This window comes from Cervus elaphus, chromosome 16 (genome assembly GCF_910594005.1).
Source record: "Cervus elaphus chromosome 16, mCerEla1.1, whole genome shotgun sequence".
Classification (NCBI taxonomy): Eukaryota; Metazoa; Chordata; class Mammalia; order Artiodactyla; family Cervidae; genus Cervus; species Cervus elaphus.
In genome coordinates this window covers 42,615,490-42,639,705 of record NC_057830.1, presented here as the reverse complement: position 1 = coordinate 42,639,705, position 24,216 = coordinate 42,615,490, and the positions used below count along the sequence as shown (strand labels likewise).

At 52.0% G+C, this 24,216-nt stretch overlaps 1 protein-coding gene across 1 annotated transcript; it reads right to left on the bottom strand.

Moving 5' to 3' along the window:
• Nucleotides 1-10,317: 10,317 nt before the first annotated feature.
• Nucleotides 10,318-15,509, bottom strand: DOK2 (docking protein 2). The gene is made up of 5 exons (XM_043870517.1): nucleotides 14,761-15,509; nucleotides 13,509-13,790; nucleotides 13,176-13,263; nucleotides 11,910-12,094; nucleotides 10,318-11,449 (listed from the first exon to the last, which is right to left on the bottom strand). Exons 1-5 carry the CDS (start codon nucleotides 14,821-14,823, stop codon nucleotides 10,826-10,828), a joined length of 1,242 nt encoding a protein of 413 aa, XP_043726452.1. The 5' UTR covers nucleotides 14,824-15,509; the 3' UTR covers nucleotides 10,318-10,825.
• Nucleotides 15,510-24,216: the final 8,707 nt, after the last annotated feature.

Below are 24,216 nucleotides of genomic sequence, written 5' to 3'. Positions count from 1 at the left end.
TGCTCAGCCTAGCATCCCTCCTTATAGACAGATGGAGGATAAGGACACAGAGATGCTGAACAAGAAAAGATGCCCCAGGCACCAAGCCCTCTACACCATGGCTAGCCTTGCTGCCTTCACCATCAACAAACCCAAAGGGCCTTTTTTTTTTTAAGGAGGCACCTCTGTCTTGTCTGCTGGAAGAAGGATCCTGTGCTGGGTCAGCCGAAACAGAAGGCGGGACCAGGAGAGCTCAGGTTGGCTGTCAGGGGTCTGACAAAGTCTGAAGGTCCAAACACCCCCCAGAAAGGTGGCCCAAGCTCTGTCTTAGGCTCAGGCTGGGCTGGGCTTGTCAGTTCTGTCTGCACTAGCCCTAGGGGACCCACACTGGATGCCTGGCTCTGAGTGACCTATCTGACGTCCTACAAGATCAACACAAGCCTCCCAGCCTTTGCCCACCAAAGCCTGCTGAATGCTCTATGCCCCTACTCTGCAACTGAGCCCACCCTGCCTGGCCATGCTCCCCTGACCCCCTTGACCCCTCCTCCAGCACCACCTCCCATCCCAGAGCCAGCCAGATTCCCACTCCTCTTCAGCCAACATTCCTGGAGAAAATCGGGGCTTTTCTCTCTGGTTCTCAGGCACAACCCCAGATTTGAAACAACCGACCTCCCAGGGCACTCAGCAGCACAGGAAACGGGCTTCACCAACCACGTTGCTTTTCAAAAGCTGCAGCTCCTTGATGCTTCTCCGTCCCCTGTGACCAGGCAGGGTGGTCTTATCCCAGCTGTTGTTCTGGAAGTCAACCTAAAAAACTCCTCCATCCACTCCTCCCACACCACTGGAACCTCCGCTTCCCCACCCACTCTCCAGCTCAGTTCATTCCTTCTCTTGTCCACATCTTCCCCCCACCCAATCCTACCTGCCTCTCCACCCTCCATCAGCCTCTCCCCTGCCCTAACCTTATCCTCACTCATGGATCAAGTCTTTTCTGTCTATAGATATAACAGGAGCCTGGGCACCAGAAGTTGGCAACTGCACCCCATTCTGGAGTTGTCCAGGCAGGAGAGCTGCCCATGAGGATGAGGGTCGGGATAACATGGGAGAAGGGCTAGCGGGGGGTGGGGTGTAGTTATTGGAGGAAACTGGAAAGGGAACAGGCTCAAAGAGTGGCCCTTTCTATATGGACCAGGGAGGTAACTAGCAGAAAACGAACAAGAACAGCCTCGGTCTAAGCGGTTTGCTGTTGTTGTTCAGTCCATGGACTGCAGCGGGCCAGGCTTCCCTGTCCTTCACTATCTCCCAGAGTTTGCTCAAACTCATGTCCATTGAGTTGGTGATGCCATCCAACCGTCTCATCCTCTGTCGTCCCCTTCTCCTCCTGCCCTCGATCTTTCCCAGCATCAGTCTTTTCCAATGAGTTGGCTCTTCGCATCACGTGGCCAAAGTATTGGAGCTTCAGCTTCAGCATCAATCCTTCCAGTGAATATTGAGTTGATTTCCTTTATGATTGACTGGTTTGATCTCCTTGCTGTCCAAGGGACTCTCAAGAGTCTTCTCCAAGCACCACATTTCAAAAGCAAGTCTAAGCTATACTGCCCTTGATTAACCTGGGCCTCTGGCTCATACCCCTGGGCATTTGCTTGAGGACTTGCCACAGTTGACATTGGAGAAGGAAAGAAAGCCTTGCTCAGAAATAATAGAGTAGGGGACTCAGGAGTCTCCTCCCCCTTGTCCCTTCCCCGTCCACCTAAAAGGCTGATCTCCCTGTGGGTGTCGCCAATGTCAACAGTAATTATTTGTTCCTGTGGCTTAAGCACAACCATAAACAAATTCTAGTAAAATGTAAATACATCTGAGAGGGACTTAAAAATTAACTTGGCCTCAGTTTCTTTAAGTGGAAGATAAGGACTCAGGCAAGAGGAGAGCTAAGGCCCTTTTCTGGCTCAGACATTCTGGTCCTAGCAGTGTCAGCAGACAGGGCTTTCTCAGCTCCACACTCCCCTCACCCCTCGCCCCGGCATCCCAGGGTCCTGGCTTTGGGGGAGCCGGGCTGTGGCGTGGGGAGGGGGCCCAGGAAGACAGAGGCAGAAAGAGGGAGAAACCCGCCAATTCAGGGTTCAAGTCAGAGTCTAGTCTGCCCAGAAGTGATACAGAGAGCAGACTGTAGACACAGTGAGGGGGGGAGAGGGCAGGACGGCTGAGAGTAGCCTGGAAACACACACCTTACCCTATGTAACTCAAGTATTCCGACCTGGAGGATTCCGGAGACAGAGGAGCCTGGTGGGCTACAGTCCACGGGGTCTCAAACACCACCATGTGTAAAACACACCATATGTAAAACAGATAGCCAGTGAGAATTTACCGTATGATGCAAGGAGCTCAAACCTGCTGCTCTGAGACAACCTAGAGGGGTGGCGAGGGGTGAGAGGTGGGAGGGAGGTTCCGGGGGTAGGTGACGTATGTACACCTATGACTGGTTCATGTTGATGGATGGCAGAAACCAACACAATATTGTAGAGCAATGGGCCTCCAATTAAAAACAAATATATTTAAGTAATTAAACAGAAGTGTGTCCCACGCCCAAGGCCTGCCTGTGCCCCCCGCACTCTAGGCCTGGCTGCCGCCTTGCACAGCACCGGCCAGCCCTCGGCTCCAGACTCAGGCCAGGCCGCTCCCCCTCAGCGCTCCTTCCTGCCACCACAGGGACCTCCTGCTCCCTTCCCAGGCCGGCTCCTTCCACGCTCTCTCTCCCAAGAACGGTTAGTGGGTCCTGCGAAGACCTGCCCCCGGGCATTTGCATTTTTTTTTTTTCATTTATTTTTATTAGTTGGAGGCTAATTACTTTACAATATTGTAGTGGGTTTTGTCATACATTGACATGAATCAGCCATGGTTTTACGTGTATTTCCCATCCCGATCCCCCCTCCCACCTCCCTCTCTACCCAAGCCCTCTGGGTCTTCCCAGTGCACCAGGCCCAAGCACTTGTCTCATGCATCCAGCCTGGGCTGGTGATCTGTTTCACCCTAGGTAATATACATGTTTCGATGCTGTTCTCTCAAAACATCCCACCCTCGCCTTCTCCCACAGAGTCCAAAATTCTGTTCTGTACATCTGTGTCTCTTTTTCTGTTTTGCATATAGGGTTATCGTTACCATCTTTCTAAATCCCATATATATGTGTTAGTATGCTGTAATGTTCTTTATCTTTCTGGCTTACTTCACTCTGTATAATGGGCTCCAGTTTCATCCATCTCATTAGAACTGATTCAAATGTATTCTTTTTAATGGCTGAGTAATATTCCATGGTGTATAGGCACCACAGCTTCCTTATCCATTCGTCTGCTGATGGGCATCTAGGTTGCTTCCATGTCCTGGCTATTATAAACAGTGCTGCGATGAACATTGGGGTGCACGTTTCTCTTTCAGATCTGGTTTCCTCAGTGTGTGTGCCCAGGAGTGGGATTGCTGGGTCATATGGCAGTTCTATTTCCAGTTTTTTAAGGAATCTCCACACTGTTCTCCATAGTAGCTGTACTAGTTTGCATTCCCACCAACAGTGTAAGAGGGTTCCCTTTTCTCCACACCCTCTCCAGCATTTATTGCTTTAGAATTTTGGTGCTCAACATCACTCATCATCAGAGAAATGCAAAAGTCTACGGGCATTTGCATTTTAAAAGAGGCCTGCGGAGTTCCCTGGGGGCCAGTTGGTTAGAAATTCGGGCTTTCAGGCTTTCACAGCTATGACCAGGGTTCAATCCTCTGTTCAGGGAACTAACTGAGATCCCGCCAGCCTCACAGCCAAAATAATAAACTAAAAAATAAAATGAAAAACTGAAACATAAAATTTCCATTGTTGCTGCTGTTGTTCAGTCGCTCAGTCATGTCCTACTCTTTGCAGCTCCCATGGACTGCAGCACATAAGGCTTTCCTGTCCTTCACTGTTTCCCAGAGTTTGCTCAAATTATGTCCATCGAGACGGTGACGCCATTCAACCGTCTCGTCCTCTGTTATCCACTTCTCCTCCTGCGTTCAATTGTTCCCAGCATCAGGGTCTCTTCCAATAAAAACAAACAAATAAAAGAGCCCTGCTGGGAGAGGTTTGGGGGAAGAGGAATTGGACCAAAATGCTGATGATAGGCTTCTTGGAGTTCGTGATGGAAACTTTCTGGAGGGGGAGTCCTCTCAGGGCTCCACAGACCGTTTGTGTCCACCCCCATCCCCCAAGTAAAGTGGGCTTCATTTATTCTTTCCATCCTGAAATAGTTAATCTGTGCCTACATCGTGCCCGGAAGTGTGTTAGGTAATGGGAGTACAAGGATGAATTAAGTTAAGAATCAATCCTGGAACTTCCCTGGTGGTCCAGTGACTAAGAATTTGTGTTCCCAATACAGGGGGCCCAGGTTCAACCCCTTGTCAGGGAACTAGATCCCACATGCCAAAACTAAAAGATCCAGCATGCTGCAACTAAGACCCAGAGCAGTCAAATAAACTTAAAAAAAAAAAAAAGAAAAGAAACGAATCCTGCCCTTAGCACATTTTCAGTCCAGTGAGAGAGAGCGCGGCCCTCCTTCCTGCCTCCCCCTGCCAGCCTCCTCCTGCTCCTGCAGGGCAGTGGCCCCGGGGTTGTTTGATCACAACATGCTCGCCCCATGGCACGCTGTGCTGACTGGCCCCCCAGGTGCTTCTACCCAGCTGAAGCCTGCCCCCACACCCAGGTGTGCCAGCTGCCAGCCCACAGCAGGGATGGAGCAACTCAGATGAGGGAAGGCCATCTCCCCTGTGGCTTCTGCCCTCCGCCTTGCCTCAAGCCACAGGCCTTCTAGTCTAGGAAGTAACTTCCTCCCAAGCGCTTCCATTTCTGGGCTTCACAGCGCAGGCCAGCCCCGGTCTGCCCAGGTGGATGGAGCCCGCCGACTAGGAACCACCTAGCCAGGGGCTGTAAGGCTTTTGATGTTGTTCCTTGCCCTCTTCTCGAATGCTCTTCTGGTTTTCTTCCTTCTCATCAGAATCCCAGCCAGGTCCTCCCACGTCCATAAAGCCTGAGTTCACCCCAAAGCTAAACGACTCAGCTTCTCTGGGCCTCCAGCCGCTGGCTTATGAAATGACATCTCTCCCTACGCACCTGTCAGAGCCCCTGGGAGGTAAAAGAAGGTCGTAGAGAACAGAGCTCTGTAGTCCTGGCACCAGTCTAGGAGCTCTGCATCCATCCATTCAGTCTTCACAAGAAGCTTCTGAGAAACATACTCTCTCCACTTTACAGATGTGGAAACAGGTGCACAGAGAAGTCGCCTGAAGACACACAGCCAGCAGGAGCAGAGTCAGAATTTGAATGCGGGTTATCTGCCTGCAATACCGGAGACCTGGGTTTGACCCCTGGGTCGGGAAGATCCCCTGAAGGAGGGCATAGCAACCCACTCCAGTATTCTTGCTGGACAATCCCATGGACAGAGGTGCCTGGTGGGCTACATTCCACGGGGTCACAAAGAGTCAGACACAACTGAGGGGCTAACACTTTCACTTTCACACACACTTTAGAGGCTACAGTATGTGCGCCTAACCAACTACACCTAACCGCCCCCAGAGCACTTTATAAATGAGGGAAAGCTGAACAAACTCAAGAACATTATTATTACCCAAAAGCTGTAGTCCCCTCAGGCACACCTCAGGCACCACCCAGGCCTCTCTGATCAGACACCGAAGCCCAAGGCTGAGCCAGTCCCAGGCTGCAGGTCTCAGAATTACTTACCAGCTATGGGCTCCAGCTCCCCCACAGATCCCTCAGACCCTGCTTCTGCCTCCCTAACCTGCTGGCCGCCTCTGGCCCAGAGATCCAGGGGCTGGTGTCAGGAAGAGGACTCTTTCCACCTGGTGCTCTGTGACAACCTACAGCGGAGACATGGGGTGGGAGATGGAGGGAGGTTCGAGGCAGAGGGGACCTATGTATACCCATGGCTGATTCATGTTGATGTACCCAGAAACCAACACAGCATTGTAAACCAATTATCCTCCAATTAAAAATAAACACATTGTAGAAGAAGAATAATAAATAGAAAAGAAGAGGGCTGGCAGGGAGCACAGAGGAAAAAGGCAGGCCTGGCTGGAGCCTGGAGATAGATGGTCTCGCTCTGCACTGGCTGGCGGAGGATGGGCCTGGGAGCTGAGGAGTGAGGCGGGCCAGCGACACACAGCCCCGCCCAGCAGGGGAGAAGCCAGCCTGACGCCCCTTCCCAGACCCCTCACACCTCTGTCTTCCCCTCCCAGCTCCCTGCTCTCCCTCCCCTCTCTTGCCAAGCCCTCCCTGCCTAAGATCTCCAGCTGCCCCTGCTGATTTTATAAATGGCCCTGGCAGGAGGTGGGCACCTTGGCTAATTGAATCAGCGCCCACGAGGCAGGAGGCTGGTTAGCATCACGGCTGAAAGGTGGTGGCAGCAGCAGCTTGAGCGCAGCCAGCAGGGAGGAGGCTGAGCGAGCAGAGAGGCCTCGACAATCTGGGTCTGAGTTTATTCTGAAGCCCGAAGGTGGGAATTCACCAGAGGACCTGGGAGCAGGCTTATGGGATGGACCAGAAGCCAACAAGTGCATGCGTATACACACACACACACACACACACGGACCTGGGAGCAGGCTTATGGGATGGACCAGAAGCCAACAAGTGCATGCGTACACACACACACACACACACACACACACTCCACATATTGGTCCTATGCTCTGGATAAAAAAAAGGGAGGCAAAGAGGAAAACAAAGAAACAGCAATGATATGGAATATGTGTGTGTGTGCACATAGTTACACCTCTCTATGTATACATCTCTATGTATGCTGGCTCTTTGTCTGACTCTTTGTGACCCCACGGACACGGACTGTAGCCCATCAGGTTCCTCTGTCTATGGGACTTCCAGGCAAGAATCCTGGAGTGGGCTGCCATTTTCTTCTCCAGGGGATCTCCCCAACCCCAGGGATTGAACCTAGGTCTCCTGCATCAAGGTCGGATTCTTTACAGACTGAGCCCCCAGGGAAGCCCACGCTGGGCACCAGTCATGATGCCATTCTTAGCCGCCCTGACGTCACCTCTGCACAGTAATTAGTAGCTAAGAACAGTCTCTAAGTGCCTTGGTCGTGGCAGAGCATCTCGTGGTACTGGCAGCTCTCACGGAGTTGCCTCTTGGTCCGCTTCGAGACCAGGCTGTTTCCTCATTTGCTCCTTGACAACAGGCTGCTAGAGAAATACTTTAAGCAGGGCTTCGCCTCTGTGTTTCTGTCTGCAGAGATTCATCCCTGAGGCTCACGCCTGCATGAAGCCATTCCTGCCACCTGTTCAGGAGCCACACAGGTGCAGAGCGGGGCTGGTCCACGGTGGCAGCTAGGGAACAAGGTCCAAGTCCAAGGTGACGGCGCCACTGGGGATGGGCTGACCCGGCTCTGCGGAGGACCTGCCCCATCTGGTCACATCTGAGAGAGACCCCGTGGGCTTAGTCAGCATTCTCAGGACTCTCCCACTTCCCCAAATGCTCTGCTCCCCTGCCCCCACCAGCTCTCACCCCATCTTTCCCCAGAGCTCCAATCTACCACTTCCCCTTTTGAGCAAAACTAAATTCAGAAGGAAAAACTCCGAAGTCCCAGGATCTCAGCAGACAGGAGAGAGGCCAGGAGAGAAGCAGTTTTCAGCTTGGGGCCCCACACCTCTCGGTGGCTGGGTCCACAGTCCTCCAAGAGGGACTCTTGAGGACCTGAAGGAACCAGCTCTGAAGTGCAGATCCTTCCAATTATCCCCCCATTCTTCTGGGCAGTAAATCTTGAAGTTCCCTTCTGCAGGACCAAACCCCCTCACGGGACTAGGGCTTAAGCCCCCAGTGGCCTTTTCCACAGGCTAACACTGCCCCCTGCTGGGCTGAGCTGGGGTGTCTGCCCCAAGTCCTCATGGAAATTGAAAAAGGAGGGACATCTCCCGTGGCTCAGTCAGTGAAGTATTCGCCTGCCAATGCAGGAGACACGGGTTTAACCGCTGGGTCGGAGAGGAGAAGGAAATGGCAACTCACTCCAGAATTCTTGCCTGGGAAATCCCATGGACAGAGGAGCATGGCGGCTACAGTCCATGGGATCATAAGAGTCAGACACAACTTAGCAACCAAACCCCACCACCATCCTTGCCTGAGAACACCCTAGCTCCCACTCCTCGCCTGGAGAGGGAACTACTGAAACCTTTAGAGCCATTAGGCCTCCTGCATCCTGTGTCTTCTGAGGCTGGGATGTGGTGATGACAGCCGGCTTAGTCCTTTGGTACAGGCAAGAGTCAAGGTTCCTGGGTGGCTTCCCCCTCTGTCTCCAGCCTGCTCACCCATTGCCTCAAATTCCTTTAAAAGGGGGCAAAAGCAGGAGCTGAGGTCAAAAGTGCCCACAACCCACATGGGAAGCTGGGCAGCCCATTGGTCTTTATCTTGCTTCCCTCCCAGCTCTGGAGCCCATTTCCAGCTGCTGCTAGGACCCCTCGAGCTGGATAGAGTAAAACCGTGCGTGGGTGCATGGGTGCTCAGCCACTTCAGTCGTATCCAACCCTTTGTGACCCCATGTTCCTCTGTCCCTGGGATTCTCCAGGCAAGAATACTGGAGTGGGTTGTCATGCCCTTCTCCAGAGAGTCAAGCCATCTTAGCCTAAAACTGTCAGAAACTAAGCTCACCTTCTTCCACAAACCCAAATCTCTCAGCAAAACCCCAATTCTCTGTGTTTCACATCCAATGTGACTCCAAGATCCTCAAGCCCTGGCTCTACCACAGCATGTGGACCCCCAGTCTCTCTGAATTTCCCTTTCCATTCAGCTCACTGTGGCCCCAGTCCATCTTCCAAGTAACCCGACAGCTTACTGACCTAACACAGAGCTCTAAAGGATTCTCTGCTTAAAAGCCTTGTCAATGTGATGGCCGTGTATTGATAATTCTCGAAGCTAATTAATGAATTCATGGGGATTTATTATGCTACTCCTCCCACTTTCGTGTCTGTTTGAAATTTTTTATAATAAAAGTTTTAAAAAATAAAGCCTCGTCATTCCTCCTTCCCCTTTAATTAGGTACAAATTCCTGCACAACAGGGTTAGGATCTGCCTTCTCAACTAGATTGCCCCATGTCCCCTCCATTCTTTTTTATTTATTTTTAATTGGAGGATAATTGCTTCACAATATTGTGTTGGTTACTGCCACACATCAACATGAATCAGCCATAAGTATATATACATCCAGGCTTCCCCGGTGGCTCAGTAGTAAAGAATCTGCCTACAATGCAGGAGACATGGGTTTGATCCCTAGGTTGGGAAGATCCCCTGGAGAAGGGAATGGCAACTCACTCTAGAATTCTTGTCTGGAAAATCTCATGGACAGAGGAACCCAGCAGACTATAGTCCATAGGGTCGAAAAGAGTTGGACACAACTGAGCGACTTAGCAGGCAGACAGGCATACATATGCCTCCACCCTCTTGAACCTCCCTCCTACCTTCCCCTCCATTCTCAATACAGAACTCTTTCCTGGGCACGTACATACCTCCCCCAACGCCTCCACTCACATTCTTCTACCAGGATCCTCTTTTCATACCCCTTCCCACACTTGAAGGGCCACCTTGAGTGCCATCTTTGATACAAAGCCTTTCTTGGTCCCCCAATGAACAGCTATCTCCCCTGACCTCCAGGCCTTGATTCTCCTCTTGTGAAACTTACATCCCCTTTTGTGATAGACATCTGTGTCCTCATCTCAGCCCACCTCTAGACGATAAGCATTATGAGGCGAAGGGAGGCTTTACAAACAGTGCCCCTTAATACTGGCTGGAACCAGTAGCAGAAACATTCTGACAGCCCTTTCCATGAAAGCAGATTTTGATGAAAGGAGAGATTTTGATTTTGATGCGCAGAGCCTTCAGGGAAATACTGGGTTGGAACTTTCGGGCCAACCCAAGAAAAACACAAGGGCCAATGCGGAACTTCAGAACAGGAAGGGCTCTCAGTGCCCAAATGGAGAAACTCCCTCAATTTACTGACAAAGAGAGTAAGTCTTAGAAAGGCAAGTGATGAGTCCCATTTCTACTCTTGCCTGTCTTCCACTCCAGGTTTACACACACGCACAGCTTCCTCACTATTTTTTGGGTGTTGACCCTACTCCAGCAAAGGGTTGAGCATCTTTCCTGGGGTGCCCTGACTTCTGCAGACCTCCACATCTGTGGCCAGACATGGGGACCCAGAGAGGATCCTGCTGCTGGGAGAGGCGGTGTCAGTGGTGACCAGTCGAAGCGTCCACCCCCAGCATGGCCGTGCCTGTCCCATCCCCGCCTCCCACACTCTCGTTACACAGAAATATTTCTGAAATGTTTAATGCCACAGAGAAGTCTAAAACTGGCAGACAGCAGCAGCCATCCTCCTGCATGCCTGGGGCCACGGCTGTCGCCTGAAAAGGTGGCCCACACAGACCGAGGAACCAGGGCGATTTGCTGACATCCTTTTGTCCTCTAAATGCCAGAGGTTCCATTTAGGCCGGGGTGGGGTGGGGGGCAAAAGAAGAGGAAGTGCAGAAGGAGCAGAAGGGCGGTCTCCGCAGGGCACTCTTCCTGCCCGCAGATGGTGACTCATGCCGCATGCCCTGAAGGGGACAATTCCTCGGACCAGACTAAAGCGGTCAAGCCGAGGGTTCAAGAAGGAGCAGAGAAGGGCTCCTGGGATGCGGTGGCCAGGAGTCACCAGCAGAAGCTGGAAGAGGAGGCCTGCCTGCCCCTCCAGCTCCTTCTCACCAGCCTCTAACTTTGGCCCCGCACACACAGGACTCCAGCACTGGCGTCCCATGGGGGTCGCATCTCCTCCGCGCTCCATCACTTTGGGCCTTTCTTAAGTATGACATTGTCATACTCGGTCCCCTGTGGCCAGCCAGAGGCGGTGATGTCCTGTCCCGCTATGTAGCCATGCTTGAGGCCACTGGAGTCTCTGTCGGCTGTGGCCTGCCTCCTCCAGGCATCGCCCCGGGGCTCCTGCGGGCTGTCATACAGGGCCAGGGTGGCCATCCCCTCGGGCTCATCGTATATGTGGTCGGGTCGTGGGTGCGGGTGGTCCTCTATGCTGTCGTACAGAGGGTCGGCCGGGGGCTGGGGAGGGACGGCCAGGATGCCCCTCAAGCTCTTCCCGAGGCTCCGGGCCACGGCATCGAAGGGCACGGCGTACTCCCCCTCTAGTCCGCGCTGCTGCCGGGGAGCGGGCACCGGGACGGTGGGCGACGGTGGTGGCAGCGAGTCGTGGGGTCGGGCGTAGGGGCTCTCCGGCCGGGGCAGCACCGCGGGGACAGGGACTGGCTGGGCCTGGGGCCCAGCAGGGGCGGCATTCTTCTGGGCAGAGATGGCCTCTTCCAGGGCCAGGAAGATCTCATTGCCTTGCCTGGTTTCGAGCTCAAAGTTGCCCTCTCCTGAGACGCAGCGCCGGCCAGCCTCAAAGGAGAAGGTTACCTGGGTGGGGAAGAAAGCCTATTACTGGGAGGCCAGCTGCTCACATACCCAGTTTCCAATCACAAACATGTCACCTCCAACTCCCCTCCGACCAGCGAGCTGCTTGGCCTTCTCCCCAAGCTGCTTCCTCTCCCTCCCTCCGAGTCTTTTCTTACAAACAAACCCCTCTCCTTTTCCCGTCTTCCTTCCATCCATCTGAGTATGACGATTGGCACAGAGTTCAACCTCCACACGGCCCACTACCCCCTACCCAGGTCTTCCTCTTTCCTTCTCCCCCACCTCCGCCTCCAAGTCTCCCTCCCCGGGTTCTCTCCTCCAGCCCCTGGCCAGCCTTTATCTCATCTTTTCTCCCTCCTCCATTCTCTCTTCCTTTGAGGGCCCCTTGGCCCTCTCCCCGACACTCTCTTTTCTCTCCTAGTTCATCCTTCCTCTGCCCTACCCCCCCGCAGCCCCTGCTCACCTTATCCCGCCCAAAGCGCCTCAGGAATCTGTAAGGCCATTCATAGAGCTGGGTGCCCGACTCGGGGCCGCCCCACAGCTCCAGGGCACTCTCCCCAACCCGGAGGGTGTAGGGTCCGCGGAGCCGGCACCTCTCACTGACTTCTGTGGGTCTTATGGTCACAGCAAACTCCTTTCGGGGGGTCCCTGGGGAGGAGACACAGTTCATGGGGAGAACAGCCAACCTCTTTCAATTCTGTGTGCGTGCATGTTCAGTCACTCAGTTGTGTCCGGATCTTTGTGATCCCATGGACTATAACCCGCCATGCTCCTCTGTCCGTGGGATTCTCCAGGCAAGAATACTGGAGTGGGTTGCCATTTCCTTGTCCATGGGATCTTCCTGACCCAGGGATCAAACTTGGGTCTCCGGCGTCTCTAGCGTTAGCAGGTGGATTATTCACCACCGCTCTAAATAAGCGGGCCAGGACTCCAGAAGAAAAGTATCATCAGTGGCCCCATGGCCTTGGTGCCTGCGTTCTGAAGGCTTAGCTGCCCTGTGCCAGGTCAGACTCCCCAAGATGCCAGGAGCCCCCACCCCCTCCCCCAGGAGGCATTGTGCCCTAGCCACGAGCACCCTGACTCCTCTGGCCACATCCTTCCTGCTCCCGTCGCCAGTCACAGCTCCGTCTCCTCCATCTCACTGCTCGCCCCAACCCAGCTGCCTCCGCATCCCTCCTGCCACACCTCCCCAGCTCTCCCTGCCTGCCCACCCTCTGCCGAGGCCACGGGGGTCAGGTGGGGAGGCCTTCCGAGGGGTGGAGCCTGGATGCACCCCTTGCCCTGTGTCTTCCTGCTCCCCACAGGCAGCCCCCAGAGGGCTAGACAAGAGGACAGGAGGGCGACTGCCTTGTCAGCAAAAAACTCCCTTGCTGCAGGACACCTTAGATCCACAGAAGGGAAACCATTCTTTTCACAGACGATTGCTCAGGTCCCATCAGGGGAGAATTCCAGACCAGCATTTTCACCTGGGTCCGTCAGGCAGGCCCTTTGCCACCAACGGGGCCTGGATCAGAGGGAGCGGGCCAAGGGCGAAGGGCTGACATTTAAGTCAGGCCGGCCTCCTCAACCTTGGGCCGGGCCGGAAGCGATGAGGAGCAGCTGATAAGGGGCTGGCTGGGGCCAGGGGCAACCACAAGGCAGGAAGACTGGGCCGGCTGCCGGCCGGCCCTCACCTCCTCCCCACCACGCCCTGGAGAGAGCAGCCTGGGGAGAAGCAGGGGCCCCTCACCTGCGGTCGCGCTGCTGTACAGTTCATTCTCCTCCATGCGGGGCCGGCCACCCTTCCCCTCCAGCCCTGACTGCTCCTTCCGCTGACCCTGGGGAGAAGGCCCAACGTTCACCACCATCGCCATCTCCAGCCCCACCTCTGGCCACCCTAAGCTTTCTTGCAAAATGCACTCAGTCTGCCGCCCCACCCCCCAACCCCCCCATCTTTATTCTGAAATGGGATCCACACCCCACCAAAGAACCACCCTCAGCCTCCTGACCTTGACTCCCACAACACCTGCCCTCGGCAGGCACCCAGTACCCCACATCCTCTCTGCAGCCCTGGCCGACTCACGGGGAAGGCCAGGAGGCAGATGGCCTGTATCCAGTCGCCACGCTCAGTGGTGGGGGCGGCCAGCAGGTACAGGCGTTCCGTGGTCTCCAGGAAGAAGGTGCTGGTGTCCCGGGGGCTGCTGGCCTCCCCGCTGGCTTCGGACACCCGCAGGCAGTCATTGAGGCGGATGACCCTCCGGGGGGCCTCTCCCCGGCGCGACTTCTCCGAGCCCTCCTGGAGCTCCAGCCGGGCCAGTGCACAGCCTGAACCTCCATACAGAGCAGCCCCGAACCGGCGCCATTTCTGCCCCCAGATGGAGAGATGATGACCAGCAGGGAGAGGAGGACCCCAGGGGGAGACAAAGGGGAAGATCACAGGAGACCCAAGGAGGCAGAGGGCCTAACACGGGCCTTAAGAGTTAGCATGCGTTGAAGATGCACCTCAAGTGACCCAGAAAGAGGCCTCCAGTGACAGCAGGGAGGAAGCCGGAGGCAAAAAAAAAAAAAAAAAAGAAAGGCTTGGGGTGAGCCCCATGAAGACAACTGCAGGGAGACTGGGCAAGCTCAATGCAGGGAATCCCAGATGAGAGGCAGAAAGCATGTGAGTCCTGAAGCCCAGAGGAGGCAAGGAGGGCAGCCTGAGAGCCCAGACTGGGGAGCTCCTCTTTCTGCATGAGGCCCCACAGAAGGCCCTCTCCCCAGGAACTTGCTGACTCTCCTGAACCTTCCTGACTCATGCCCCGAGGCCATGAGAGGGACAGAGAGAGAGAGGAACCCTGGGGTGGGTCCCCTGAGGGAAAGAGGACTTCCCTATTCAAAGAGGCCAAAAGAATGAAGAGGAGTTTAGACACAACGGGGCCCTGGCTCCCAGAGACCCCGGCTCAAGTTCAAAAGCAGCCAAACGCACCCCACTGGGCAGAAAAGGAGGAAGGAACCTCCACGGCCATCCCGAATTATCCCCTCTACTGTGCTGTCCAGTCCCTCCCAATGTGTCCCAGTGAGGAGAAGTCGCCACAGAACAAGAAAGAGTCAGGGTCCTCTGGTATCCCCTCCTCCTGGGGTCACGGCTTCAGCAAAGGCCACGATGTGGCGGCTGCTGAGGAAGGAGCCCTCCCAAGCTTGTGTTCTGCGCCCAGTGTGGTAGATGGCAGTCTCCATTAGCCCATAAGGGTTTTGGAACATTCCAGGGCGTCCTCTCCTCTCCGGGGAGTCTCTAGCACCCCCACCCTCCACCACCTCTCAGCCCAGCCCCAGACCAACGATGCTCTTCCTACCTTCCCGAAAGTCTGCTGCTGCTGGAGGTACAGGAAGCCCTGCTTCACCAGCACGTCCTCCATCCTCGCGGCATCCCGGGGCCCCTGAGCGCCCGCTCTCCCCTTCCACACCCACCCTCTCTCGCTCCTCTCTGCCCTATGTTCCCCCTTCTCTCAAGTTCATTTCCTCTCTGCCTAGAGTTTTCTGCACTATTCTCGTCTGCTCGATGACGACAGGCCGATAGGCCCTGTGGTTTCTTGCTCTGTGTGTGTGTGTTTTCTTTTTGACGAGTGGGTTTCACATTCAAGCTTCCTGCATTTTCAGTGAGTAAGAGAGAATTTCCAAAAAGCCCAACTCCAGTGTTTCACTGAACGCAGCTCAGGGACAGAGGCCAGCGGGGGGAAGTCAGCAACACAGGGAGGCTGACCCTCTGGAACAGAGGCCCAGAAACAAAAATTTGACAGTAAAACCAGGAGCTGAAGGCTCCACCATGCTCAGGCTGATGGTTAGCATGATGCAGCTCGGAGAGACCTGAGAAATCAGCCAGCCCAACATCCTCATTCAAAAATGAGGAGACTGAGGCTCAAGGAAGGGCTGAGGGATGGGTTCCAGGCCACCAAACCGGAAGCCAGGCCTCTCAACTCAGCAGGCGCTGAGCCACACAGGCATACTGGAACGCCAGCCTCGGTAGGTTCACACGCTCTGCTGAAATGGTTTCCCTCTGCGGGGACACTCCCTGTCCCCCACGACACACACACACACACACCACCTCCTGAGCTGCTAGAAACATGAATGTCTCCACACTGAAGCGAGCTACACTCCCCAAGCACATCTCAACTGTCGGAATCCACCTTCTTTCCAGCCTTTGTGAGCATTGTAAAGACACTTGAATTCTATCTGGAGGTTATCTTTTAAGTTACAATAGCAAACTCTCATGTTAAAAAAAAAAAGTTTCATAGTTATTAAATGTGCTTCACAGTTACCAAAGGTTCCAGGTCCACAGAGTCTCCAGACACACTTTCTACCCTTGGAAGAAGGAAAGGCAGGTGTGAACCCACCTGTTTGCAAGTCTCCTAAAGTCAAAAGGCCAGAGGAGGAAGTACCAGGGTACCTGATCTTTTAATTTAACAGTCTTTTTACTGCTGACCTCAAGGATGCTGCGAGGACAGGGAAGCCTGGTGGGCTGCAGTCCACGGGGTCAGAGTCAGACACGACTGAGTGACTGAACAACAGCAGATGGCGTTAGTGGTAAAGAACCCGCCTGCCAGTTCAGGAGAAAAAAGAGGCGTGAGTTGGATCCCTGGGTCTGGAAGATCCCCTGGAGGAGGGCATGGCAACCCACTCCAGTATTCTTGCCTAGAAAATTCCATGGACAGGAGAGCCTGGTGAGCTACAGTCCATGGGACCACAAGAGTCAGACACAACTGAAGCAGTTTAGCACGCAAACGAAGTCTAGACTCCATGCAAGAAGATACATGGCTTAGGGGAAATCTAAGTGCCTCAGAGAATATCTAACTGGGCCAGATGGTTTAGAGAGGCAGTCAGACAGAGGCATGGTGCGGAAACACTGGGAAAACCAGAGACTAGACGAGCACTCTTGGGGTAACCCCATAATGGGTGTTTACATAACTGAGCCATGTCCTCTTCCGCAGGGGTTCGGTCGTCTTGGGAAGAAGAGCAGAGCAGTGCGCTGCTCCAGACCTTCTGCTGCACATGCCACGTGCTTCACCAAAACAGCTCAAAACATGAGCATTATGGGCTCTGGGCAGAGAGGACTGAGACACATAAAGCTGGATTTGAACAGGTGGATCCAGAAACCAAAGGGGAACCAAGGATGCTGGTGAGGGGGGAAAACGCCTTGAGACGGGGTTAAGAGTATGGAAGTAGGTGGCTTATTCCATCTCTCTGGGCTTCCCTGGTGGCTCAGTGGTAAAGAATCCACCTACCAATGAAGGAGACATGAGCTGGATCCCTGGAATAGCAAATGGCAACCCGCTCCAGTATTCTTGCCTGGAGAATTCCATGGATAGAGGAGCCTGGAGAGCTACAGTCCATGGGGTTGCAAAAGAGCCGACTTGACTTAGTGACTGAACAACAGCAATTCCATTTCTCCAGCCCCTTAGGGGAAGCAATATTACACAGGGGCTGCATGGACTGTGGGTGACTCAGCATCTCCTTAGGGAGTGAGAAAAGAAGGGCTTCTAAGGCCATCCTGGAGGCTGTCAGAGCAGTGCCTTTCAAACACTAATGTGCAAACCTGGTTAAAACTGCAGATTCAGATACAGTAGGCCTGGCAAAAGACCTGAGATGCTGAAGTCGCTGGTGGGTGGACCGGACCTGACTGAGTAGCCAGACAACAAAGGATCCCCCCCTCCCCTTCTCTGATCACCTTCCCCGAAGGTCAACTGGACGCATTCCACTCAGAACCACAGGGGGGAGCCCGAGCTTGCCAGATTACTTGGAAACTATTTAATCCCTGGTGGTTCAGACCCTAAGGAATCGGTCTGCAATGCAGGAAACCTAGGTTCGATCCCTGGGCTGGGAAGATCCCCTGGAGGAAGGCATGGCAATCCACTCCAGTATTCTTGTCTGGAGAATCCCCATGGACCGAGGAGCCTGAAGGACTACAGGCCATGGGGTCGCAAGGAGTCCGACACGACTGAGCGACTAAACACAGCACACATTTAAACCTGGAGGCCTGAGCCCCAGGAACTTCAGATACCCCGCCCCTCCCCCCATGCCATCCCTTGCCTATGGGAGCAGGAAAAGTTATTTTCCTGTGGCTGTTTTCCGCAGGTGTGAACTCAGAGCAACCCCCACTTTTCCTGGCAGGACTTGTGGGGACCCTGCAGAGAAAGTACTAACCCCAGGATTTTCTGCCTGGCCACAGGCAAACCCTATGAGCAGGGACCCAAATGGACACAGCAAGGGCAAAGAGCCAGAGGCCCTTAGATGACCCAGGCACCAAAGATAGGGAGAGAAAGCAACAAAAAGGCAAGAGTGGAGGGCGGGGTGCCCCTAGGCTCCTCTTTGCTTTTATTGGCAGGAAAGGGACACACCCCCCACCCCACCCCACCCCACCCACCTCATTTGTGCCTCAGTATAAGCCACAGGATCCTTTCCTTTACAATGGTTTCTCTCAGCTGGAGTTAGGAACAGATCTGGAGATCAGGGCTCCAAGAATTTGGCAACTTTTTGTTACTATTGTGACCAGTGTTTAGCAACTAAATCTCTAATACAAAAGGGCTCTGGGCTTGTGGTTGGGAGCTAGAAAGGAAGGAGCAGAAGAGAAGGATTCCTTGGGCAGGTTTAGAGATTAGGCAACCCCCAGAGGATGAACGACTGCCCCAAGGGCAGCTCTGGACAGCAAAGAAGCAACAGCCAAGAAGGTATAGAACGGTGGGCCGGCCGGAGATGATGGAGGACTGAGCTCAGAAATAAGCTGTGGGGGGGGGGGGGGGGGGGTTCAGTCCAGTTCAGTCGCTCAGTTGTGTCCGACTCAGCGACCCCATGAACCACGAACCACAGCACGCCAGGCCTCCCTGTCCATCTCCCGGAGTAGGGGGGGAGGGAGTGTTTATAAAAGCAATCCTGCCTTCTCCCACCCCAGTTGTTCCTGTCAGTGGGGGAGGAAGGATCTGTCTCTTGGGTTTCATTCCTAGTCCTCACTCTCCATTAAGTATATCATTATTAACATAATAATATTACTTAACATTGGCATAACACTCCTTAATGTTCAAACTCCTTCATGTTCTCCTGAGAGCCCCAAATGCACACTAGGATGAGACTGAGATAGGAAGAATTTAGGTTAAAAGTTATTTTTTTGAGCATCTCCTCTGTGCAGAGGTAGGAGGGACAGAGCATAAATAAGACATTTGCTGATGTTCAGTTAGTCTTGTCCGACTCTTTGCAACCCCACGGACTGCAGCACGCCAGGCTTCCCTGGCCTTCACTATTTTCCGGAGCTTGCTCAATCTCATGTCCATCGAGTCGTTGATGCCATCCAACCATCTCGTCCTCTGTTGTCCCCTTCCCTGTTTTCATTGTGGTTCCCTTCTCTTTTTAAAAACATTTCTTTACTTGGCTGCGCCAGGTCTTGCTGCAGCAGGATCTTGGATCTTCATTACAACATACAAGATCTTTAGTTGCAGCATGCAAACTCTTAGCTGTGGCATGTGGGTTCTAGTTACCTGACCAGAGATCAAACGCAGGCCCCCTGGAGTGGGAGGATGGATCAGTCACTGGACTGCTGTTACCGAGTCCAAGCTCACTCTGCTCACCACACGACAGGCCAATGAATCCGAGAGACGAGGTGTTGAGGCAAGGAATACGACTTTATTCGGGGAGCCAGCTGACTGAGGAAAAGGTGCCTCAAAATAACCATCTTGTCCAGGTCTGGATGCCAGGGTCTTTTATAGATCAGAGAGAAAGCAATGAGGAACTAAAGTCAAAAGACAGATTAGAGGGAAAGGCAGAGGGGAAGTAAAGATGTTTGGGTCTTCCGTCTTGCAAAACAACTCCAAGGGAATTGGCCAGCCTTGGGAAGGGTTGCTGCGTGTGCTCATGCTCAGTCGTGTCCGACTCTTTGCAGTCCCATGGACTGGAGCCCGCCAGGCTCCTCTGTCCATGGGATTTTCCATGCAAGAATACTGGAGTGAGTTGCCATTTCCTTCTCCAGGGGATCTTCTTGTCCCAGGATAGAACTCCCAAGTCACCCTCATTGGAGGCTGATGCTTTACCAAAGCACCACCTCTTGAAGATGCTTTGCAAGCCTTGGGAAGGGGTGTGTTCGTCTCTTCTATTCACAGGTGGGCAGGGACAGATTAGCTCTCAAAGAGCTGAAAAAAGGCACTTTAGTTGACAGTCAAGCAGAGGGGCAGGGTCCTCTGAGGCAAGCTATTAAGTATGATTATAATAATAACAAAGTGATTCCCTGGTGGCTCAGATGGTAAAGCGTCTGCCTACAATGCGGGAGACCCCGGTTCGATCCATGGGTCGGGAAGATCCTCTGGAGAAGGAAATGGCAACCCGCTCCAGTACTCTTGCCTGGAAAATCCCATGGATGGAGGAGCGTGGTAGGCTATAGTCCTTGGGGGTCCCAAAAAGGGAGCGACTGAGCAACTTCACTTTCACTTTCCATAATAACAAAAGCAACGAAAAGCAAGTCAAAGAAAGTTTCCAACATGGACTCAGTTGGCTTCTCTGCAACACCACCAGGGAAGTTCTCGCACTTTCTTTCTAGCTAGAGACTCAGATGATGAAAAAATTAAATACATAAATAGTTTCAAAGAGACCATGATCAGTGCTGTAAGTATGACAGTGATGGGGGAGGGGACAATTATCTATAGAACTGGTGAGAAAAGCCTCTCTGAGGAGATAACAATTGAACTAAGAAACCAGTGATAAGAGGAAACCAGCCACTTAAAGATCTAAGGGGAAAACACTGCAGGCAGAAGTTCCTTCAAGGGCAAAGGCCCCTAGGCAGGAACAGCTGGATGTGAAGAACTACAAGAAGGGCAGAATGACCAGAGCATTGCAAGCCAGAGGGGACTGGGGACAGATGGTCCTATCACATGGCCTTTCAGGCTACAGGAAAGATTCCGAATGTATTCCAAATGTGATGGGAGGCCACTTGAGGATTTTAAAGCAGGGATGTGAATGATCTCATTTATGACATTAAAAGGATGTTCTGCAGCTATAGGGAAGATGGGTTGTCAAGGGGCAAGATAAGAAGCAAAGAAAGCAAGGATTCTATTTATCTGAGCCCAGCAGAAAACTGATGGTGGTCTGGATCAGGGTGTTAGTAATGATGAAGATGAGTGGCCAGATTTGGGCGTGTACTGGACTTGCACATGGACTGGCTATGAGGGACTGTTGAAACACTAGACTATCATTTACTGAAAAGGGGAAGATGGAGAGAAACAGGTGTGGGGAGGGTTGTTGGTGGGGCAGGATTTGGGTCTGTCACCACAGGGAGCTGTTATTTCTACTCCATCAGGCAAGTAGGGAATTGGAAGACTACCCCATTGCAATCATCACTCCAAGAAGACATCAAGGAAGCACCTGACCCACCACCCTTGCTCTGTACCCTCAGGGAGCTAAGAACTGGATACTGAAATGTTGGAAAACAAAACCAGAAAAATCCCACACCTCAAAGGCTAGATTTGTCAGAAGCAACAGTCAAAAGCTCTGTCTCCAAAGTTTTCTCTGAGGGAATCTAATCGGCAGTGAAGCTAAAGGCAAAGGAGAAAAGGAAAGATACCCACCTGAATGCAGAATTCCAAAGAATAGCAAGGAGAGATAAGAAAGCCTTCCTCAGTGATCAATGCAAAGAAATAGAGGAAAGCAATAGAACGGGAAAGTCTAGAGATCTCTTCAAGAAAATTAAAGATATCAAGAGAACATTTCATGCAAAGATGGGCACAATAAAGGACAGAAAAGGTATGGACCTAACAGAAGCAGAAGAAATTAAGAAGAGGTGGCAAGAATACACAGAAGAACTATACAATAAAGATCTTCATGACCCAGATAATCACAATGGTGTGATCACTCACCTAGAGTCAGACATCCTGGAATGTGAAGACAAGTGGGCCCTAGGAAGTATCACTATGAACAAAGCTAGTGGAGGTGATGGAATTCCAATTGAGCTACTTCAAATCCAAAAAGATGATGCTGTGAAAGTGCTGCATTTATTATGCCAGCAAAATTGGAAAACTCAGCAGTGGCCACAGGACTGGAAAAGGTCAGTTTTCATTACAATCCCAAAGAAAGGCAATGCCAAAGGAAGTTCAAACTACCATACAATTGCACTCATCTCACACGCTAGCAAAGTAATGCTCAAAATTCTCCAAGTCAGGCTCCAACAGTACATGAACCGTGAACTTCCAGATGTTCAATCTGGATTTAGAAAAGGGAGAGGAACCACAGATCAAATTGCCAACATCTGCTGGATCATTGAAAAAGCAAGAGAGTTCCAGAAAAACATCTACTTTTGCTTTATTGACTACGCCAAACCCTTTGACACTGTGGATCACAACAAACTATGGAAAATTCTTAAAGAGATGGAAATACCAGACCACCTTACCCGCCCCCTGAGAAATCTATATCCAGTTCAGGAAGCAACAGTTAGAACTGGACATGGAATCCATCAGTAGATGAATGGATAAGAAAGCTGTAATATATATACATAATGGAATATTACCCAGCCATTAAAAAGAATACATCTGAATCAGTTCTAATGAGGTGGATGAAACTGGAGCCTATTATACAGAGTGAAGTAAGCCAGAAAGAAAAACACCAATACAGTATACTAACACATATATATGGAATTTAGAAAGATGGTAACGATAACCCTGTATGCAAGACAGCAAAAGAGACACAGATGTATTGAACAGTCTTTTGGACTCTGTGGGAGAGGGCGAGGGCAGGATGATATGGGAGAATGGCACTGAAACATTTAAATTATCATACGAATCGCCAGTCCAGGTTTGATGCATGATACAGGATGCTCGGGGCTGGTGCACTGGGATGACCCAGAGGGATGGGATGAGGAGGGAGGTGGGAGGGCAGTTCAGGATGGGGAACACACGCACACCCATGGCGGATTCATGTCAATGTATGGCAAAACCACTACAATGTTGTAAATTAAAATAAATAAATAAATTATTAAAAATAAATAAAGTTAAATATGTAGAATTAAAAAAAAAGAACTGGACATGGAACACAGACGGGTTCCAAATCAGGAAAGGAGTACAACAAGGCTGTATATTGTCACTCTTCTTATTTAACTTATACGCAGAGTCCATCATGCAAAATGCTGGACTGGATGAAGCACAAACTGGAATCAAGATTGTCAGGAGAAATATCAATAACCTCAGATATGCAGATGACAGCCCCCTTATGGCAGAAAGTGAGGAAGAACTAAAGAGCCTCTTAATGAAAGTTAAAGAGGAGAGTGAAAAAGTTGGCTTAAAACTCGAGTCAAAAAACTAAGATCATGGCATCCAGTCCCATCACTTCATGGTAAATAGATATGGAAACAATGGAAACAGTAACACATTTTATTTTCTTGGGCTCCAAAATCACTGCAGATGGTGACTGAAGCCATGAAATTAAAAGATGCTTGCTCCTTGGAAGAAAAGCTATGACCAACTTAGACAGCATATTAAAAAGCAGAGACATTCCTTTCCTGACAAAGGTCTGTCTAGTCAGTCTGTTTTTCCAGTAGACAGGTATGGATGTGAGAGTTGGACTATAAAGAAAGCTGAGTGCTGAAGAACTGATGCTTCCCTGGTATTGGAGAAGACTCTTGAGAGTCCCTTGGACTGCAAGGAGGTCAAACCAGTCCATCCTAAAAGAAATCAGCCCTGAATATTCACTGGAAGGACTGATGCTGAAGCTGAAACTCCAATACTTTGGCCACCTGATGTGAAGAACTGATTCATTGGAAAAGACCCTGATGCTGGGAAAGATTGAAGGCAGGAGGAGAAGGGGACGACGGAGGATAAAATGGTTGGATGGCATCACTCACTCCATGGACCTGAGTTTGAAAGCAAGCTCCGGAAGTTGGTGATGGACAGGGAAGCCTGGGGTGCTGCAGTCCATGGGGTTGCAAAGAGTCGGACAGGACTGAGCGACTGAGCGACTGAACTTAACTGAACTGAACTTGCATACAGAACCCTGGCTGCAAGGAAGTCTGGGTAATGTAGTTTTTCGGTGTCCTACCTCTGCGAATCAGGAAGACACACTCGGAGGACGACGAAGGTTGAAATGAATGCTGAGCACCAGTCCTCTTGATTCTTAACAGAAAGTGTGTGTGTCATTCACTACTAACATACAACCTATGCTCTCAGAATTCAGATAAAATCTAATCCGGGGACCATGACTGGAAGCCAGAGTGGGATCTAATGGAAAACAGGATCTATCTTTCCTAGTGGGAAAGACTGGAATTGGTAGCAGCGGCAAGGCCTGACCTGACCTCACCCAGAGGGATGGCTTTTCCACTCAAGACTGAGCCCAGGGGTCCTAAAATCCCTTTATCTCTCCCCGCCACCACCTCCCCCAGCTTCTGACCACTCTTAGGAGGCAGCCTAGACAGCTGATTAAGATGACAATTTATTGGGGAAGATCGGAACCGTGCCTTCTGCGTGTATCCATCATTACCATTACTTGGCGGTTATTTCCATGAATGTTTAGCGTGGAGAAAAGGATAGAAATGAAAACAAGGAGATTTGGGTTGCTGGTAAAACCTAGGATCAGAGAGCAATGACCCCTGTCCACTGGAGCAGAAATCCAGAAGGACACAAATTCGTCGGCAGTGGAAAGTAAAGAATAATGCAGGTGACCTAAGTGGGCGGTGGGCGCACCGGAAGAACCCCCGGGGGTGTGGTGTGGTGTGGTGCGGTGTTACAGCGGTGGCGCGGCCGCAGCCGGGTGAGGGGCGTCGCGGGTTCACTTTTGAAGGGAGGAATCCGTCA